This window comes from Seriola aureovittata, chromosome 14 (genome assembly GCF_021018895.1).
Source record: "Seriola aureovittata isolate HTS-2021-v1 ecotype China chromosome 14, ASM2101889v1, whole genome shotgun sequence".
Lineage (NCBI taxonomy): Eukaryota > Metazoa > Chordata > Actinopteri > Carangiformes > Carangidae > Seriola > Seriola aureovittata.
Genome location: NC_079377.1, coordinates 5,856,689 through 5,874,087, shown reverse-complemented (window position 1 = coordinate 5,874,087; position 17,399 = coordinate 5,856,689). Strand labels below are relative to the sequence as shown.

The window sequence follows — 17,399 nt, the reverse complement described above, 5'->3', positions numbered from 1 at the left end:
AATAGCTCATAAAGCACATTTGTTGCATTATTAAATCATTTTTTACTTGCTTTTCATTAGGAAAGAGGAAGCTGAAGCTCTAGACTGACACAGCTGGTTAATGATAGGGCTCATAATTTCCTAATCTGATTTTGGGGAATGTTTGCGAGTCTGTTCGGTTAGCCAGCATATAAATAGACAAACAAAAATGAAACGACCACATGGCTGGAAATTTGCAGTCATATGCCCTTCTCTTCTCCATCTCTTGCCCTTGACTGAATGCATTATTTTTGCTTTTCAAACCTCAACACTCCAGTGCCATCTTTTCAAACAAATTAGTCTCATATGCTTCCCCCCTTGTGATTAACAGAGAACAAATTCACATCAAATAACCCCAAAATTGTCTTAAGGCCTAATTTTCTAATGATATTAGATGGGGCACATGTAAGTTTATTTGGAATGACTCATCTCCGGGGTCAGGGGAAATGAGCAATCCCTTTGTCCCCCTAGCCACCACCCCCTGTTAAACTATTACCTATAAAAACAGCCGTACACTCCCAGTCAAAGGGTGTGTCCATGCCCCGTGTAATAACGAGGGCCTCCCTCCTTCTCCCATTCCTCGGCCGATTGATTTTTGTTGGGAAAATTAATGTAGTTGCTGCGAGGTTCTGGAGGTCAGAGGTAGACGGGCTTCAGCAGATGAGGGGCGGTGCTGGCAAAAGGCAACATGCAGCTATGGGACTGTCAGAGGCTGCCTGATGAAACTTACTGTGCGTTTGTTTGAGGGCGGAGTGTGCAATAGCTTATGATGTATTGTCCGTGTTGTTTCATGCACACACTGAAATGCATCTCCTATGATTGACCAAGTAAATATATAGGCCCATTTATTGACTACACTCACTCACCCCAATGTTGGTTGGGTTTGTTGCCCTTGTTTTATGTTGCATGTTCTGTTTCTTGTCCTGACAGCAGCTTGAAAGCATAAGATGGATTTGCTCTTCATGAGAATTCATTCGAGACTTTAATCTGAACCTTTCACTTCATGTAACACTTTAAACTTTGCTGCATTTTTCTTCTTTTCTGAAAGTTACACAGTAAACCGGATGAGCAGTCCAAACCTCTGCCTGACCCCGAGCATATATCCAAGTGGTGTCTTATAAAGGTATAAAGCAAAACATAACCATATTTCAGAGAGTAATGCTTCCCAAGTGGGAACCAATCTAACACAAAGGGTGCTCCAGTCAGCAGGGTCCCTGCACAAGTTCAAGCCACAATGGCACCCTGTGTGCACCATGCTGTAGCTAATTACCAACTCATTAAAGAGCCCTCTAATTAGATTGGATGTTATGCTCTTTCAGTAAAATTCAAGCTCTTAATTTTAACAGCCTAATTGCATTTCTGAAAAGGAAAAAAAAGCACTTTTCAAAGCATCCTTTGGCCTGCTGGAAATGAAGCATTTCTCTGAATTCTGAGCTGCACAAACCTGAATCTTCTTGTCTCTGTTTATTGCGTCTGTATCTTTAGGAATTAAGGAGTTTAAATCTGTGGAAGGAGCGTAAAGAAATGTATGTATAGTTGTTAATATAGAGGATCTAACAAGGTGCGTTCAACTGTCATAGCATGACGTCTAGTGGCCTTACTGGAGCAAAAGTGGGTTGGGACAGTCTAAACTAGGGGTTCTCAGACGAGGGTCCAAGCCCTCTGGGGGCACACATGACCGGACATGACCTGGGGTAGAAATGGGGTGTAACACTAAAATTAAATACATCTTTTTCTTCCCAGCATTTTGGTGTTTTACTTTGTCAGACACAGGTGTAACTACTCACATTAATTGCCAGGTTGCACTGTTGCACTCGTTAACATCATTACGTCCACCTGTGCTTTTCCTGCTTAAAAAAGTCAGAATGTCTGTTGGGTAAAAAGGTCTGTGAATGTGATTGACTTAAGAATTAATTAGCTTAGCTAAGGCTATCAAGTCAGGTTAGCAAGATTTATTTAAAAAGACACAGGCAACAGTTTTTTTTTTTAGCTTCCACGGGAGGGACATGACAAAGGGCAAGAGACCCACTCCTCTGAACAAACCACTTGACAAGTCAACAAACGTGAGTACGAATTAGAGCAGAAAATTATATTTGTATGACTGAAGTATGTGATTTTCACAAAAAAGAAAAAAAATTGTGAGTAATCAGTATCACGTCAGCTAGCGGTAGTTAGAGCTGACGTGATACTAATTACTGACACTATGTGATAATAGCTATCTTTTTTCAGTTGCTACATTGCATACCAGCGAACAAAGCTAGCTAATAAAAGTAGCTGAAGTGTGTCACTGTAACTCTAGACAAGTCTACCCCATGCAGCCTGTTCACATTTTTATTTATTTAATGTTTGCTTCTATGGCAGTAACAAATACATGGCTCAGCTTTCAAAGCACACTCCTGAAATAGACCTTTAAACAAAAAAACACAATTTACAATACAAAAAACATGTAATATATAAACAGTAATGCAATAAAAATATCATCAAACTTAAGTATTTACCAAAAGTTGAAAGCAAAGGGATCATTCAGGACTACATGTCTGATCCCTCTTTAAAAATTGTTTACTTCTGGGTTTAAATTGATCCCATTTTGAGTTCTGTGGTTAAGGAGTTCCACATAAAGATCCAGTTTTATAAAAATGCGCTTTACAATTAACCCTACATGCACTAATAAAGTATCATTAAGTCACTTACCTACATCTCACCTCAACAAAACGCACAGGTGAGAGGGAAAACTACTTCTGCTGTAGTTTGTTGTCGTTGTTTGCGCACAGCCGCCGCTCTGCTAAACCTTAATGACGGCTCCTGCAAAGCCAAACACATGTCTAGCATTGAGTTTGATTTGTTCTCAGATGTAACAGATGTACTGTACATTGTGTATTCTCTTCTTACACGTGACTCAACGATATACAATTCAGTACCACCTGGTCATCTGTCGAGCTCTCAAAGGGGCGGCCCAGGAGACTTGTTGCAGACCTGCATGGGCCCCTCCAAATCCTCTTTTCTTCCCACATTTCTGAGGGTGTGATATTTACAGGAGAGCAGACGTGGGTTTGCTGCCACTCTTGCCCCTGGCACAGGACCTCTGCTCACTCACATCTTAAAGCTGTCTTTTAAGAGGGGCCACGGGAAAGGCCGGATGCTGCGATTGTACGGATAAAAAGAAACATCTGCGTAAGAAAAGTCCTTCGTTGTTCGCTCTTTTTTATTTATTATTATAATAATACAATAAGAGGGAAAAAACCCATGACATAATTTCTTGTTATCTAAGAAGCTGAGGCTGCATTTACATTTGCTTTTCATGCAGCGTCCATGTGCTCTTAGGGGCGATGCACTGGAGTATAACTAAGCTAGCATGGAGGATATCCAACCATTTAAATCAAGCCTCTGGGAATTTTACATAACACATCATTGGCGAGCATCGGTTTTTACATAAAGACAAAGAAGGCCACAAAGAGCCACCGGACGGGCGTCTTAGCCTGAGACGAGCCGCTGCGTGTGTTTTTGCAGACTCCTCTAAAGCTTCACGGTCCTGTGGTCACTGTTGTGTTCCAAGAACGCCTCTGCTCATACCCAGACAGCACACAGACAGAAAGCTGCTTATTTTTTTATACATCGAGGGGGAAAAAATTATTTTTCTGAGTGTGACCTCAAAACTGAACCCTCTCCTCTGATGGTGCGACTTCTCGTCCTGATCTTCAGAGTAGTGCTCCCTAGTCTCTGCGGGCCAAAGGAGATATTGTAGACCGCCATCGATTGTCCCTGTGCCGCGGAAGCTGTCATATTTTATAGATGTTTCACACGATGGCTCATGATCTAGACGATGTTGCCTTCATTTAGGAAGAGTTGTGTTTGTAGTAAGGGAGGAGGAAGGGCTCTTGATGCAGAGAAATGGAGACCTTCCTGATAAATTCTTCTCACATGTGACAAAGTAATGCCACTAAGATGCAGCAAACTAATATATTTCATTATGGGATCCTGCAATAGAGCTGTATCTCACTGGGCAGCCAAGGATGCCACTTTGTCACTACAAGGCCACATGTTCCAGCCGCAGGCAGTGTGGGACAGGGACAGAATCAAAGCTGCCTCTGGACAGAAGCTGACTGATTACTTTTCCAGCTGACATCACCTCTCTGACAGCTATCCCAGCGTCCTTAGGGAGAGTGGAGTTTGCTCAATACAGATTATTTGACATCGAAAGTTGCTTGTGTCACTGGCCACCCTAATCCAGATGTTGACATGTCTGTGTGCACATGTGTGTCACCTCTACAGATGCAGTAACATGTTTAGAATAAAAGAAAAGGCTGGTAAACAAGTTGTGCATTCAGTCAATATAAAAAACTTTTCAAACTTCTTTACAGTCTTCATTCAACCACGGTGATCAGATAATATTATATTGCTTCCATTTTCCCTACAGCCTGTATGATCCTAATTCAATCAGTTCCTTCACAAATGAGGCCACATGAATAGGCGCAATATTAAATCAGATAATAATATAGATTGATGAACAGTCCATGACAACATTAGCAGCCTTTCCAAAATGCAGAAATGGAAAAAAATCAATGAGCTCAAAGACCTGTCATTTGCATGGGCCTCTTCCCCTAATGGGAATACTCTTACAGACAGGGAATTACAAGCTGAAATATTCTTTTTGATTATTGGACATCCATAGCCAAATATGATTTACATTAATGAGCATAAGTATATTAAAGGCATTTTATCCCCCAGCATCCGAAACGATTGAATAATGGCTCTGGCAACCAAGCGGCGGCCTGAGAAAACAGAGAGGAGGTAATGTCACTTTAATTACTAATGGATACCTCAATTGTTCAAACTTTGATTTTTCATCTGTGGGGACAATCTAATGAGGTAAATATTCATCATCTTCACATCCCCTTTAAAAAGCGATGATTTTGTTGAGCCGAGACAGCATAGTTATTTAAAAAAAAGTGGACATTTACCATGCTTGGCCTCCAGGATCAATGGTTTATTTGAAGATTGCTTTCAAAAGATTATTTTCCTGTGAAAAAAGAAGAAAGGTCTTTTTCATGTCCAATTGCAGACGTCTGATACACTCATGGTTGAGACGTTGACCTTGTTAGCAGGGACAGACATTGTAAAATTTCCCTTTAGAGCTATAATTGTCCCACATATTGCTCTTCACTGTTTGTCACTGAATGAGCATTGCATCCTGTTTTAGTTCTAGTTGTTCTGGTGTCTTGATTAAATTGTACACTGCAGTGTTTTTGACCTGGGCTTTATTATGAAGTTACAGAACAATCTTAGCATTGCTTTGTGTAAATCATGGGGTTTAGTGACCTTAAAAGTGCTCTGCTTGCTTTGTAAAGTGCTGTAGTCAACAGCAATTCACCAGCGCATGAGACACAACAGCCGCCTTTTGACATTGCTCTCTAATTAGGTTAAAACACTCTTAAACTCTGGAGATTATATATACATACACATATGCACGCAAGGTTCTAATCACATCTTTAGGCATTGAAAGTATATTGTTAAATATAATGTAGATGAGGTAACATTAACTGCAGCTTGTAAAAGATTTTCTAAGAACATTGCATTTGTTTAAGTCTGTCATTACATGCAGGGAGAATGTCTATTGCCAGAGGCTTATATAAACTATTCCAGTCTGACCTCAGTGTCTCTTTGCTGGTGTTATACCACATGTTTCCACATAACCATCATACAATAAACATGTCAATTGTTTTAGATTTTTAGTTGTCTTGAAATTGTTGTATCTAAACTTAAAAAATATCTCCCACCAGTCACAACCTTTTAATGTGCAGTGTGCAACATTTGACAACAGTTAAAGTTCATTTAAATTAGTGTGACTTTAGACCTTTTTAGATAAGTTTTGATAAGATTGTTTGATTAAATAAGATAATATGAAAAAAATATGAATTGACAGTTTAAAAATAATGGTGGAAACTTGTGTATATGGTCCTCTTCGTCAATAACTATAGTCTACAGCTGTCTGCTCAGCCTCAAGTGATTCTAACACTACTGTTAGTACTACTAAACAATGTGAACTGAAGATATTCTTTTCTTAAAACTATGATTTCACTTTAAATTGTTGTTCAGGTTAAGTTTAGATTCTGGGTAAAAGACTGGGCTCAAGGATAAAGGGGTACCAGGTGATTCAGTATTTTGCTTCCTCGAAGCTGGGAGACTCACAAAGAGACTTTCTTTTAAAAACAGGTCAAAATCAAAGCTGTAGTAGTAGCAGTATTCTGAGTTCTACACTTCCCTCAATGCAACTCAATAGCTTCTGTTATTATGCCACATTCAGCTCATATTGTTTAAACCACAATTACGAGCTGCCGAGTGGGAAAAGCCTCTGACGTCTAATTCCAGGTCAGAGGCGTCAGGAATTTCTGACACCAGTGATATCTCCCACATGGTGAAAAGAACTACACACATGTCAACAGGCTGTCAGCAGAATGGCTGCAAATGCTCTACCTCTCGTTACATCAAAACAACACCCAATATTAGCACTAATACAATCCATCAGTTCATTTTATAGCAGATATACACTGTTTGTTTGTATCTGGTTTCTCTTGATAACAAACTGCTGCACCTGCATAACACAACAGAAGTAGCTCATTTAGGGTGTTTCTCTGGTGTGACTACAAGGTTAGCACTAAGGGGTGTTTTTTTTCGTGTTCCCCCCATTCTGCCAATATTGTGAGGATTCAGCATTAGACCTTCACCACCTCCTAAATGCCCCCACCTCCAGTTTGTAACACAGGCTTTATGTTATAGATTTTGAAGTCTCACCCCAAGATTATGACATCACCAGGGCTATTTTTTTAATGAACTGAACTTCGTGTGTAATATTGGTGAATTGCCCCTTAAAGAACAAATACCTTTAATTATTTGTCGAACATCTGCTTTTTGTTACCTGATCTGATCTGATCTGACTAACCAGCACCACAACTGGCTTCTACTTCTGAGCCTGCAGGTCGTGTGTGAGGTGTAGCTGTGTTGAGTTCCAAACAAAATGCCCTCACCATGCCTCCATTTAATTTATTTTAACCATGAATTCATACAGAGTGTTCTGCCATGCAAAGTACCATTTTGCCCAGTCTCATTAAGAGGTCAACAGCAGCACAGGCCCCACAGGTGTAATCCCATTTACTTTGATCCTCAGTTTTTATGTCCTCGTTAAAAGCTGCTGGGGTAGCAACATGGTATTAGTAAATACGCAGCTGGAATATATATGAGCATTAATCATTCTTTCAGAACAGGGCACTGCTACCTTAATGGAAATTGTGGGTTGTGCAGAAATCCTGCATTGAAGTGAATTTAGATTGTTATTCTTTAATTAGGTCTGGAGTGATCTACCTTTCCTATAAGTATACAGCAAAATCTGCTCCACCACATTTCTTTCTTATTGCTTTATCAGAAGACATTTATTTAAACCAGCCTCTCTGAAAATAGAAATGAGGTGCTATTACTGTGTGTATGGGATATTTGTAACAAAGTTATCAAAGTCTTCCATCTGAATTATGCTGAAGAAGCCAATGATGTGGTCTACAGCAAAAAGAAAGCCTGAGCATTATACAGAAGCTCTTTTAAAGTCTGAGTCATATCATGTATACGCTTATTCACTTTTATTTATTTATTTTTTTGTTGTTGAATGTCATTGCTGTGATGGTTTTATTGCTTTAGACCCCTCTGCCGGGCAGGTTAGGGGAGCGACTGCACGACTGATGAGCGTGGCAGGAAATTGGCAGATGGAAGCATCCATTTCACCGCTAATTAGGGGGTCCAGAAGCCCGCCGACTGACAGGGTTCAACTGGGCAATGTAGTGCCTGCCAGCTCCCATCCCGTGCGCTTTATAAAACGCTCTTTAATTCTCCGGCACAATATCATTAACTTTGTAAGTGGATGAACACAATGGACAAGCAATTTAATTAACTTCTACCATTGAATGTTGGAGGGGAGACTAAATGAAATTAATGCACAATATTTCCCAGGGAGGCAGCCAACCTTGGGAGTGGGTCTGGATTGTTGGCAGGTCAGGCGCTGCCGTGGGTTTGGCCAATTATGCCTTGTTTAGACCCATCCATAATATTTTCTTCAAAAGAAAATAAAATCAGTGGTTTTGAGATCAATCATGAGCGCACGTCGCTCTGCATTCTGGGAGATTTTAGAATAATGAAGTGGAAGCCCGGAAACACTCTGCCAAAAGCCCTCACAGTCCAAAGCTAAATAAAATACAGGTATTATAACTGATCCATACAGCAGTGGGGGGTTTACGTGGAATAAAGCATAGATAAATGGATGGAGTATGAGTATGGGGAAATGTAGCAAATACAGTGGTTTCCGTTTATGGATCCAGGAATGGCAATAGGCGCCACCAATTCAGTCCAAGTTGAAATATCTTAACAAATATTTGATGGGCTGACATGAAAATTTATTTTCAGTTTGCTTTTCTATTTAACTGTTTCCTTTCAAGTGAACAATGCAGCCTTTCACATCTGCTTGTGTAGTTGTTGATTTTTAATCATACATTAGAGACTCAAATATTATTAAAGCAGCTCAGTGTAAATCATCATCTGACCATATCCACCAGTCACAATGAGGTTCAGGTGGCCTGTCAGTGAATCCAAATGGAGGATCTGCTGTTCCTGTTTTAATTGCAAGAGATCAATACTAGTCCTGCTTTGCCATGTAAACCAATTTTCTTGCAAGGTTTGCTCATGAGGTCTCTCATGGGGCCTGTGGAAGAGCATTAAGGAGAGTGAGCTTAATTTAAATCTTAATTACTGTGAAATAAATAAGTAAATTTATGTGAACATGTTTCCTTCTAGTATATCTTTGAACAGTCTAATTTCTTTCCTCTGTCCTAACCTTACCTATGCCCCCAAACACACACACACACACACACACACACACACACACACACACACACACACACACACACACACACACACACACACACACACACACACACACACACACACAAACACACAAACACACACACACACACATACACACTCACACCCCAGAGACAAGAGCTCCTTCAGGACGTGACGGATGGCTCCAACACACAGGCCGCTTTCAAATCACAGGAAGTGACAGAGGAAGTTTTAATGAGAGTTTTGTCTGTGTATCCAGTCAGGCCTTCCAGGCAGCCGATGAATAATAGACACTGTGGCTCAATACTCTGAATACTCAATCAATGGCACTGGGAGAAGGCCTTGGCAAACACATATGGCAGCCCGGGGTGGGCGGTGGGCTCAGGAGGGGTAGAAAATACTAAGGCTTCTCCATCTCTGTGCTGAAAAAGCAAGCCATCTCTATTGATGCTGCTCACTTTTGTGCTGGGGTGTTTTCCTTGCCGGGGATGACAAACAGGCTGTTTGTGCAGTATTGGAGATTTGTGCAGAGAGGCTCCTGTGAAGGTGCTCTTTTAGCCCGGGATCCTGCATATCAATGGGTCCCTTGCTGGGACATGGAGGGCTGATCTTGAAATAGATATGTGGATTCTTGCATTCAGCAGCTGTCGTCAGAGCACATAGTGTGCTGCTCTATTGTCTGCTGAAGGATTCACCCTTCACACTTTGATTTGGAGTATGTTTAGAGTTTGGCCATGTATGAATGCAGGTCTTAAGTGACTAATGAGGATATTATGTAGCTATTAGTCAGAGCTTATGTCTCTGCCTCCTGCTCTAAGCTGTTTTGACATAGCATGTATTTCTGATGTATTGCAACACCATTTCTTCATGACAGCATATCTGATTGACCTTTCCAATAAGACTGTGTGTGTGTGTGTGTGTGTGTGTGTGTGTGTGTGTGTGTGTGTGTGTGTGTGTGTGTGTGTGTGTGAGTGTGAGTGTGAGTGTGAGTGTGAGTGTGAGTGTGAGTGTGCGTGTGCGTGTGTGTGTGTACATTTTTGAGGTTTTTTTTTTGGTGATGTTTTTAAGCGCAGGTTTATGTGAAAGTGTGGCATCACTTGTGATTTGACAGATGAGAAATAAACTGGAAAACAGCCTATTTTGTCTCTGCTGTAGAAGCAAGATGCCACCAAAAACCCAGAGGGGATATTTCTCTGAGGTGCCTGTAATGAGACTTGTAGCCCACACACACAGAGATAACTGTGATTACAGTTCAAGTATCACTTTAAAGATAAGTGCTGCTAAAGGATAATGACAGTTTATGACAACTCAAGTATAATTTTCGTAGCTTTGGCCATGATTCTTATCTGTATCAATAACACCGCACTCAGCAAGTTGTTGCTGAGATCTCAGCTTAAGAAAAACCAGCAGTCAGACTGTCAGGCAAAAAAGTTAGTAACTTATTATGTAAGTTAATAAATTATTAAATAAGTTTTTACATTTTAAATATTTAATTTTCTCTTAATAAGTTAACTTATTAAATTAAATTTATTAATACTCTGGTATATAAAATGTTAGAAAATAGTAAAAAAATTCCCACAATATTTTCCCAGACCCCAAAATGACTTTTCAAACTGCTTGTTTTTGTCAGATCAATGTTCCAAACCAAGAGATATCCAATTTAATATCATAGAAGACCAAGAAAACCAGCAAATATTCACATTTGAGAGGGAATTTGGGGCGTTTTTGCTGAAAAAATGACAAAAGAAATCAGTCAACAAAATTGTTGCTGTACTGTAAGTATGAAGAACACAAAAAAACTCAGTGTTAGAGCTTCAGTTTAGCTCTTTATTTTCTGCTGTGATGTTTTTCAGCACAGAAACCTTCATTAGAGTAGTTTCCTCCCATTTTTCTAGAGAATAAGCGTCAACCTGAGGTGTGTAGGCGAGATAGTGTTACCACAATGAACAATAATCAAAAGATGACAAACACACATTACACCGTGACATCCAATGCTGTGCTGAAAGTACTGATGTAGACACACTGTAAAACCTAAACACATATAGAACAAATACTGTCCTGATCAAAACTAACAACATGTTTGAGTTAGCTTCCCTTGCTGTGGTGCTTTCGGATCATTTCATTTATTTTTTCCTATTAAAACACTCATTGGACACATGTTCTCATTGCTGTGCTCCAGAAAGCCATAATCCTGCACTTTGCTAGTGTCTGGGGACAGCAGAACATTACCCTCTGAAGTTGTACAGTGACACCGTGATGACACTGGAGTGTGTATGTGTCAGCTCTCCTGGGACTGGCCACTCTCCCTTAGCACAGATTGGAGGTGAGACCTTGAAGAAAAATTATTACTTTTATGTTTGCTTTATGGCTCATTTTTCACATTATACGCAGAAAATCTATTCAGAGGTCACAGAATTCCTGCTTCTCGTCGTCGGCCAGAACTAATTTTTGCAGCCCTCGGTATCGATAAAGCATTCAGCGGAGCAAAGTATGCAGGCTATGTACTGCAGCTCTCAAGTCTCTATTTTCCACCAGCCAGTCTATTGGGACTTGTTCAGCCCATATCTGCAGGGGTTTTGGAAATGTCAACTACACACTTGCACGACCACACACACTCACACACGCACACGGAGAGCGAGCACAGTTGCCGTTGTGTCATTGTGCCCTTATCTGCGAGCAGTGTACCCAATATGACTCGTGATAAGAGATAGCATTGCCAGAACGAGTCATAAAACCCAAGCTTTTATGGTGCGGTTATTGTCTTTCTGTCTACAATTATGGTGATTACTCATTTCCCCTTACCTCCCCCATGGCCCTCATGGTGCACTTAATAGACTGCATTTTACTAATGGAAAATTAAGTAGCCATCGTGGCAGTGGGGTTTATAAATATGTAAAATATACTTTTAATTATTTCAAGTGAATCTGGCAGCTAATCAATAAAGAGGGACGTGACAAACATACGTTTGACACAGGCCATTGTAAAGCTACTGGTAAAAGATAAGCATGGCCTGTCAGCGCAGTCCAGCCCTAATGAATATTTTGAGCCTGTCATGTAAGGAGACAAATGGATTAATTGCGCCCTGCTAATATAATAGCTTCTTCATGAAGAGTGCAGGAGGGAGGCAGAGGAGAGGAGAGGGAGCAGAGCAGCTGCGAGGCTCTGAACCCTGATGTCAAATAAATATTTATTAGGGTTGAGGGTTAAGTAGATTTTTGCGATTACACGGATAGCCACTTAAGCATAGTTGTTTATCATTTATTTGAAAATTGATTCATGCCGATTTGTTTGATGTCATATTAATTTTATTTTTAGTAGTCTCAGGGATTGAAGGCGTATAGAGGGATCAGCTTCCACTGCAAGAGACAGTGGCTGTTTGGCCTGAAAGTGAAGTTCAATCGATCACTTATTTATATTTTTTTATTTTGTGCAGAGAATCATTATTCAGGAGTCCTTGCAGTCAATAATCTATTGAGTATATGAGTATGTTGATCATTTTGTTTGATAAAAGCCAGAAAGTAGTGAAAAATGCCCGTCACAGTTTCCCAGATCCCAAGGAGAAATCTTTATATTTAACAGTCCCAAAGATTTACAATTAATTAACAGTTTACAATACTGTAAAACAGAGAAAAGCAGAACATCCTCATATCCTTGCAGCTGGAACCAGTTAATCTTTGACTATTTAAACCATTAATCAATGACTAAAATTTTTGTCTGTTAATTTTCTGTTGATCAAGCAGCAGTAGTGCTTTGACTTTGCAGAGAAAATACAGCACTGCAATTTAATTTGTAATAGAAAGAAATATATCTTTTTTTTTTCCCATAATTTCCCACGTGTCATATTTCAACACAGTCATTTTTATTTCACTACCCACTGAAATATTTACACAAACAGCAGCGGTTAGCATAGTGGCACCATTTTGACAAATAGCAGAGTTTTCCCTCGGCCGCTCTGTTTTCCTATCCATCTCTGTCTCCAAGTCTGTTGTCGGCACTTTAAGGTGAAAGAGAACATAAAGACAAGTGAGCACAAATAAGTGTAAGGGGGCCTTCTTCCTGGAAGCCGTCCTCTCGCAATGGGAAGCTGTGACCTTGAGTCCTGTGTTAGCCCAACGCCCCTCTCATATGCCCCCCACCCCCCCACCGCTCCCCTCCCCTTTTTTCTCTGTCCTCCGTCAGAGCAGGAAAAGGAATGACGGAGGGAGGGGAGCGCGGCGGAGGTTCAGGTCACCAGCCGCTGTTCTCATCAATTAAATGTGCGACAGTGTTTTCCGTCGGCTGAACTTATATGTCAAGGAGATGGGCAGGACCTCATGTTTGTGCTTTTGACAAATCAGCAAATGTTTAATCTCAAGATGCGCCGGCACTCATAAATAATGCAGAGGCCAGGCCGGGCCCAAACTCTCTCCCAGCGTGTCGGGAGAGACGCTTCTCCCCCCCGGCCTCAATAGGAAAACGCAAGAAAACATGAAATCCTCCTGCACGAGGGCCTTTTCTTCCACAGATGTCTCCTCCTCCTTCTGATCACACCCCTTCAACCTGTTTTACTGTACCTGAGTCTTATCTCCCTGTACAGTCTTATCTACTTCCTTCTAGCTCTGTCATTGTATTTCTTATCTTACTCTTTGTCTTTTGCCACGATTTCCTCACTCTACTCACTTATGTTTTAATTTGGTGGCTCTGGTCTTCATAGTAAAAGTTACTCACCACCCTCTGCCTTTCTTTGAGGGGAAAAAGGAGTCTCAGAATTATCCTGAGCCAAAGGTCTGCTATCTCAAAGACACAGAGGATTGAGCTTGAGCTTTGCCTCCATTTGCCCTAAATGTAAAGAGGGCAACAGAAAGCAGTGTAGTGGACTGTGAACCGCATCAAATCCCCCTCTGCACGACTCGTACTTCTTCCCACAGACTTTGATTGGCTTGTCCAGCGACTGGGAAAGTTTCCTGATTGTTCACAGGGAAAATTAAGATTTTAAGCCTATTGAAGTTGATCTTTGCTCATTCAAAAGTCCATCTGAATGTGTCCTTTGAAAGCTCAAATTGTTGACTCGCCACATTAGAAGACTCTAAGCTGGAGAATGGGGTGTACTGAGTGTACTGTACGGAGAGCACGTTGCACCTGTTGTTGTGTAGTTGATGGTGTGTAGTGTTTGCCGCTTCCCATTGAGCGGAGCTGTGGGAAGTGTGCTGTGGAGTGTGTTAAAGAGTGCAGCTCTATACTTTCAGCCCAGTTTATTAGTGGAGCATTCTCACATTAAGTCCTTTGTACACTCAGCACTGTGAAAAGGTTATGAGCAGGGAAACGCGAGAACACTGTGATAAATTGTCGCTCCTGAACAGGTTGGAGATTTGGCAGAAATGGTGGGAAATGTTGGAGTTTTAGCCGCTGCTTCATGTGGAGAATCTTCATCTGTGAAGGGATTTGGCAAATCTGGACTGGATCCAGATCCAGTCATAAAATGAAAGTCTTAAAAAAAAAGTATGGAATCATTCATTCATTCTTTTCTTTTACAGGCTCTTGGAAGTTTCTACTTTATCCACGAGTCTTTGAAAAACATCCACCAGTTTGATTTCAAAGGTGAGTACCTCCCTCCAACACACTTCTTCATATACATCATCATCACCTCTGTGTTGAAATGAAATCCTCACATCCTGCCCCCTCATCCCACCCCTGCATATCACACACAACCATTTGCAGGCTATTCCCGCTTCCATCAAAACCAGCGAGCTAAGATTGGCTTTGAGGATAATGTAAAGGGAGCGCGACAGAATGGTAATGCTTATTAATATTAGGATTTAATTCATAAGATTTCGGGCCTACAGTAATGGTGTGTGGCGGGTTATTGGACAGTTACAGCGGTCCCATCAGCCTGCGGTGTCAGAGGGCCCCGGGGGCCAGCGGCCGCGCTAATTAAAGAAGGGATATAGATGTGGAGGCACCTCGCTTCCTATTAGACCCAAGTCAGCATTAGCACCAGTTACCCCAGTGAAGGACAGGGCGAAGGCAGGGGAGGGGTCGAGAGGGGAGAGGACCACTCCCCTTGTACACACAAGATTTGATTTAAAATCAGAATTACATAAACTACTGTACATACCATGTAGCTTTGTTTTCTTTTGTAACAGGCCTTTTTCACCGTGGATGTTTAGACCTGTCACAGTAAGAAACGCACAGGTGGCACCAACAACATGAACAATGCCTTTGTTTTGTTCAAGTGTCCCAGTTAACCATGACGGTTTGACAGCGAGCCACCCTGCAAACAATACCAACAACTGAAACTGAAACCACTAAATGGAATTCAGCCATTATTCATTTTAGTATTTACACCTGTGCTTTTCCTTCTGCTGTGGAAAAAGCCTGTGGATGATCATCAAGAGAGAAATGAAGGCTCCTGCTACAGTGCAGTCAGCCTGCAGGTGTAACGGATACAACACTCAAACAGAAAACAAACTGTGGCTCTACACAATTCCATATTTTTTCTCCTTAGGCATTAAATGTGTAAAAACTGTGTTTTTCAACTTTCATCATACATTTTAAAGATCGTTTTCTCATAGATTTTAGTGCAAAATGCAAATAATAGAATCTCTTAAATTAAAAAAGTGATGCAGCTTTAATTTTTATAAAGAACTTTTTTAGAAAAGGCAGCTCTTGATAAAAACTAAACTGAAGAATAAAGATTATCAGATTGATTTAATATTGTCATCTTGTCGATACTGTCATCATATGATTTTGTATCAAAACTATTTGTTGTTGCGCCCATAAGTGACACCAGTTCTCCCCCAGACACATTAAATCAACTTTTGATATGGAGTTTTTAGGCACGTTGCTTGTGTTGCACTGTCAGGCCAGGACAGTTGTATTTATGTTGGCCAACATAACAATTTAAAAACTTGTGTCGGGAGACTTTAGAATCTTGAAAACATACACCACAGTCTGTCCTTAGACGCTGAGTTCAGATAAGGAAACGATAAAACGTTAAACCTCAGAAAGACTAAGAAGGATGAACCCGTCTTCCAGGACAGACAGATTCGCAATAGGTTCTTTATCAACCTTGTTATTTTATGTTAATTTTATGGTAAACACAGAGTAAATAATATTTTACTTGAATACATAATTTAGCAGAGCTACAGTTGGGAAATATAGGCAGCAAATGGCTCTTATGCAGCTGTTTCTAAAGTCTTACTGAAATCATGTTCATACAAGAGAGTTACCTCAGTCTTCTCTGAGGTCTTTACTCAGGATATATATGATCTTTATTCACTTGAGTCAGTATTCACACACTGCAGCAGTCTTCCTCTGAGATAAAAAAGAGACATATCTTTATTTTAAATTTTACCCACGTTGTGACCTCTCACACTCTTCTTTTAGCTGAATGCAGATGTTCCTCATTGTGACCAGCAGGTGGGGCAGTTGTCTGAGGAAGGCCAGGTGGCTCCTGCTCTCAGCTCGCTCTAATGGTGTTAGGAGATTCTCAATCACATCATGGGGTCTCCAAAAATTAACCTGCCATGTTCATAACATTAAACTGGCTTCCTTGCTCTCCACCTCCTCCCCCTCTCTGTCTCTATCTGTCTCTGTCTGTCCTCCTTCCATCTCCCCTCCAGCCAAGAAATTCAAGAAGGTGGTGGGGAAGGAAACCTGCTCAGAGACACTAGAAAGCACACCTTCGCTGGAGAAGGAAAAGTTTCCGCAGGATTACTTTCCTGAGGTGAGTTCTGTGGTAAACACACTTGACTGACTGATGGTGGTGATGTTGTCTAATGACAGCTTCCTGTTGAGACGCTGACTGACAGATATCGCAGAGAGGACGGTGGATGTGTGTCAGGACAAATGAACAGACAGGAGAAGTCCACGCATATAATTTAATGTTATGTATAATAAAGACACATGAAATTTGATACATTAAATTAAAAAAAGATAACAATTTATACAAAATAGAAATTTCCTTTTCCCAACTTTTTATTGATTTTTAAAAAGCCATTTCATTTCCTGTGTCTCTTTTCTTTTGTTTTACAGTCCAATTCTTTTTCTGCTTCAAGGAAATCCCTTTGACACATGGCTGATTTGAAAACAAATCAGTCAAAAAATTCAAATTGTGAAACGGAGAAAGTCCTCGTTGTGTCTGCCGTGTCCCGCAGAGCAATTCTCTGCTCACTCCACTGTGTTCAGTTTCCTGGTTTTCGGTGCGGTGTGTGCCATCGGGGGGGGGGCTGAGCGCTGAGCATAGCAGTGCTGATATAGTAATAAAGAGCACGACTGCCCGTGTGTCATCCCTGCACTCCCCACTCATCTGTCAACCATGCTCCGACGGCCGCCTCTGCAAATATATGCAAAACAGATGGATACGGCCCCTTCACACACTTCCCCCCAATTTCCGTCTCTTTCACACACTGCAGGACCCCCCCACCCATTCCCAACCTCCTCTCTGCCCACCCTGAGCCACCCTAGACATACACACAAACATATGCATTCACACACACCCCAACAGCCTCACGTCTCTGGTTTCC

At 41.0% G+C, this 17,399-nt stretch overlaps 1 protein-coding gene across 2 annotated transcripts in view; it reads left to right on the top strand.

Annotated features, from left to right (window-relative positions):
- The window catches only part of LOC130181083 (inositol polyphosphate-5-phosphatase A), a 138,736-nt gene that overhangs the window by 65,216 nt on the left and 56,121 nt on the right, over window positions 1–17,399 (top strand). For both annotated transcript variants that reach the window (XM_056394841.1, XM_056394842.1), the window contains exons 5-6: window positions 14,409–14,472; window positions 16,497–16,600. In XM_056394841.1, coding sequence (XP_056250816.1) covers window positions 14,409–14,472; window positions 16,497–16,600 — 168 coding nt within the window. The remainder of the gene's footprint in view (window positions 1–14,408; window positions 14,473–16,496; window positions 16,601–17,399) is intronic.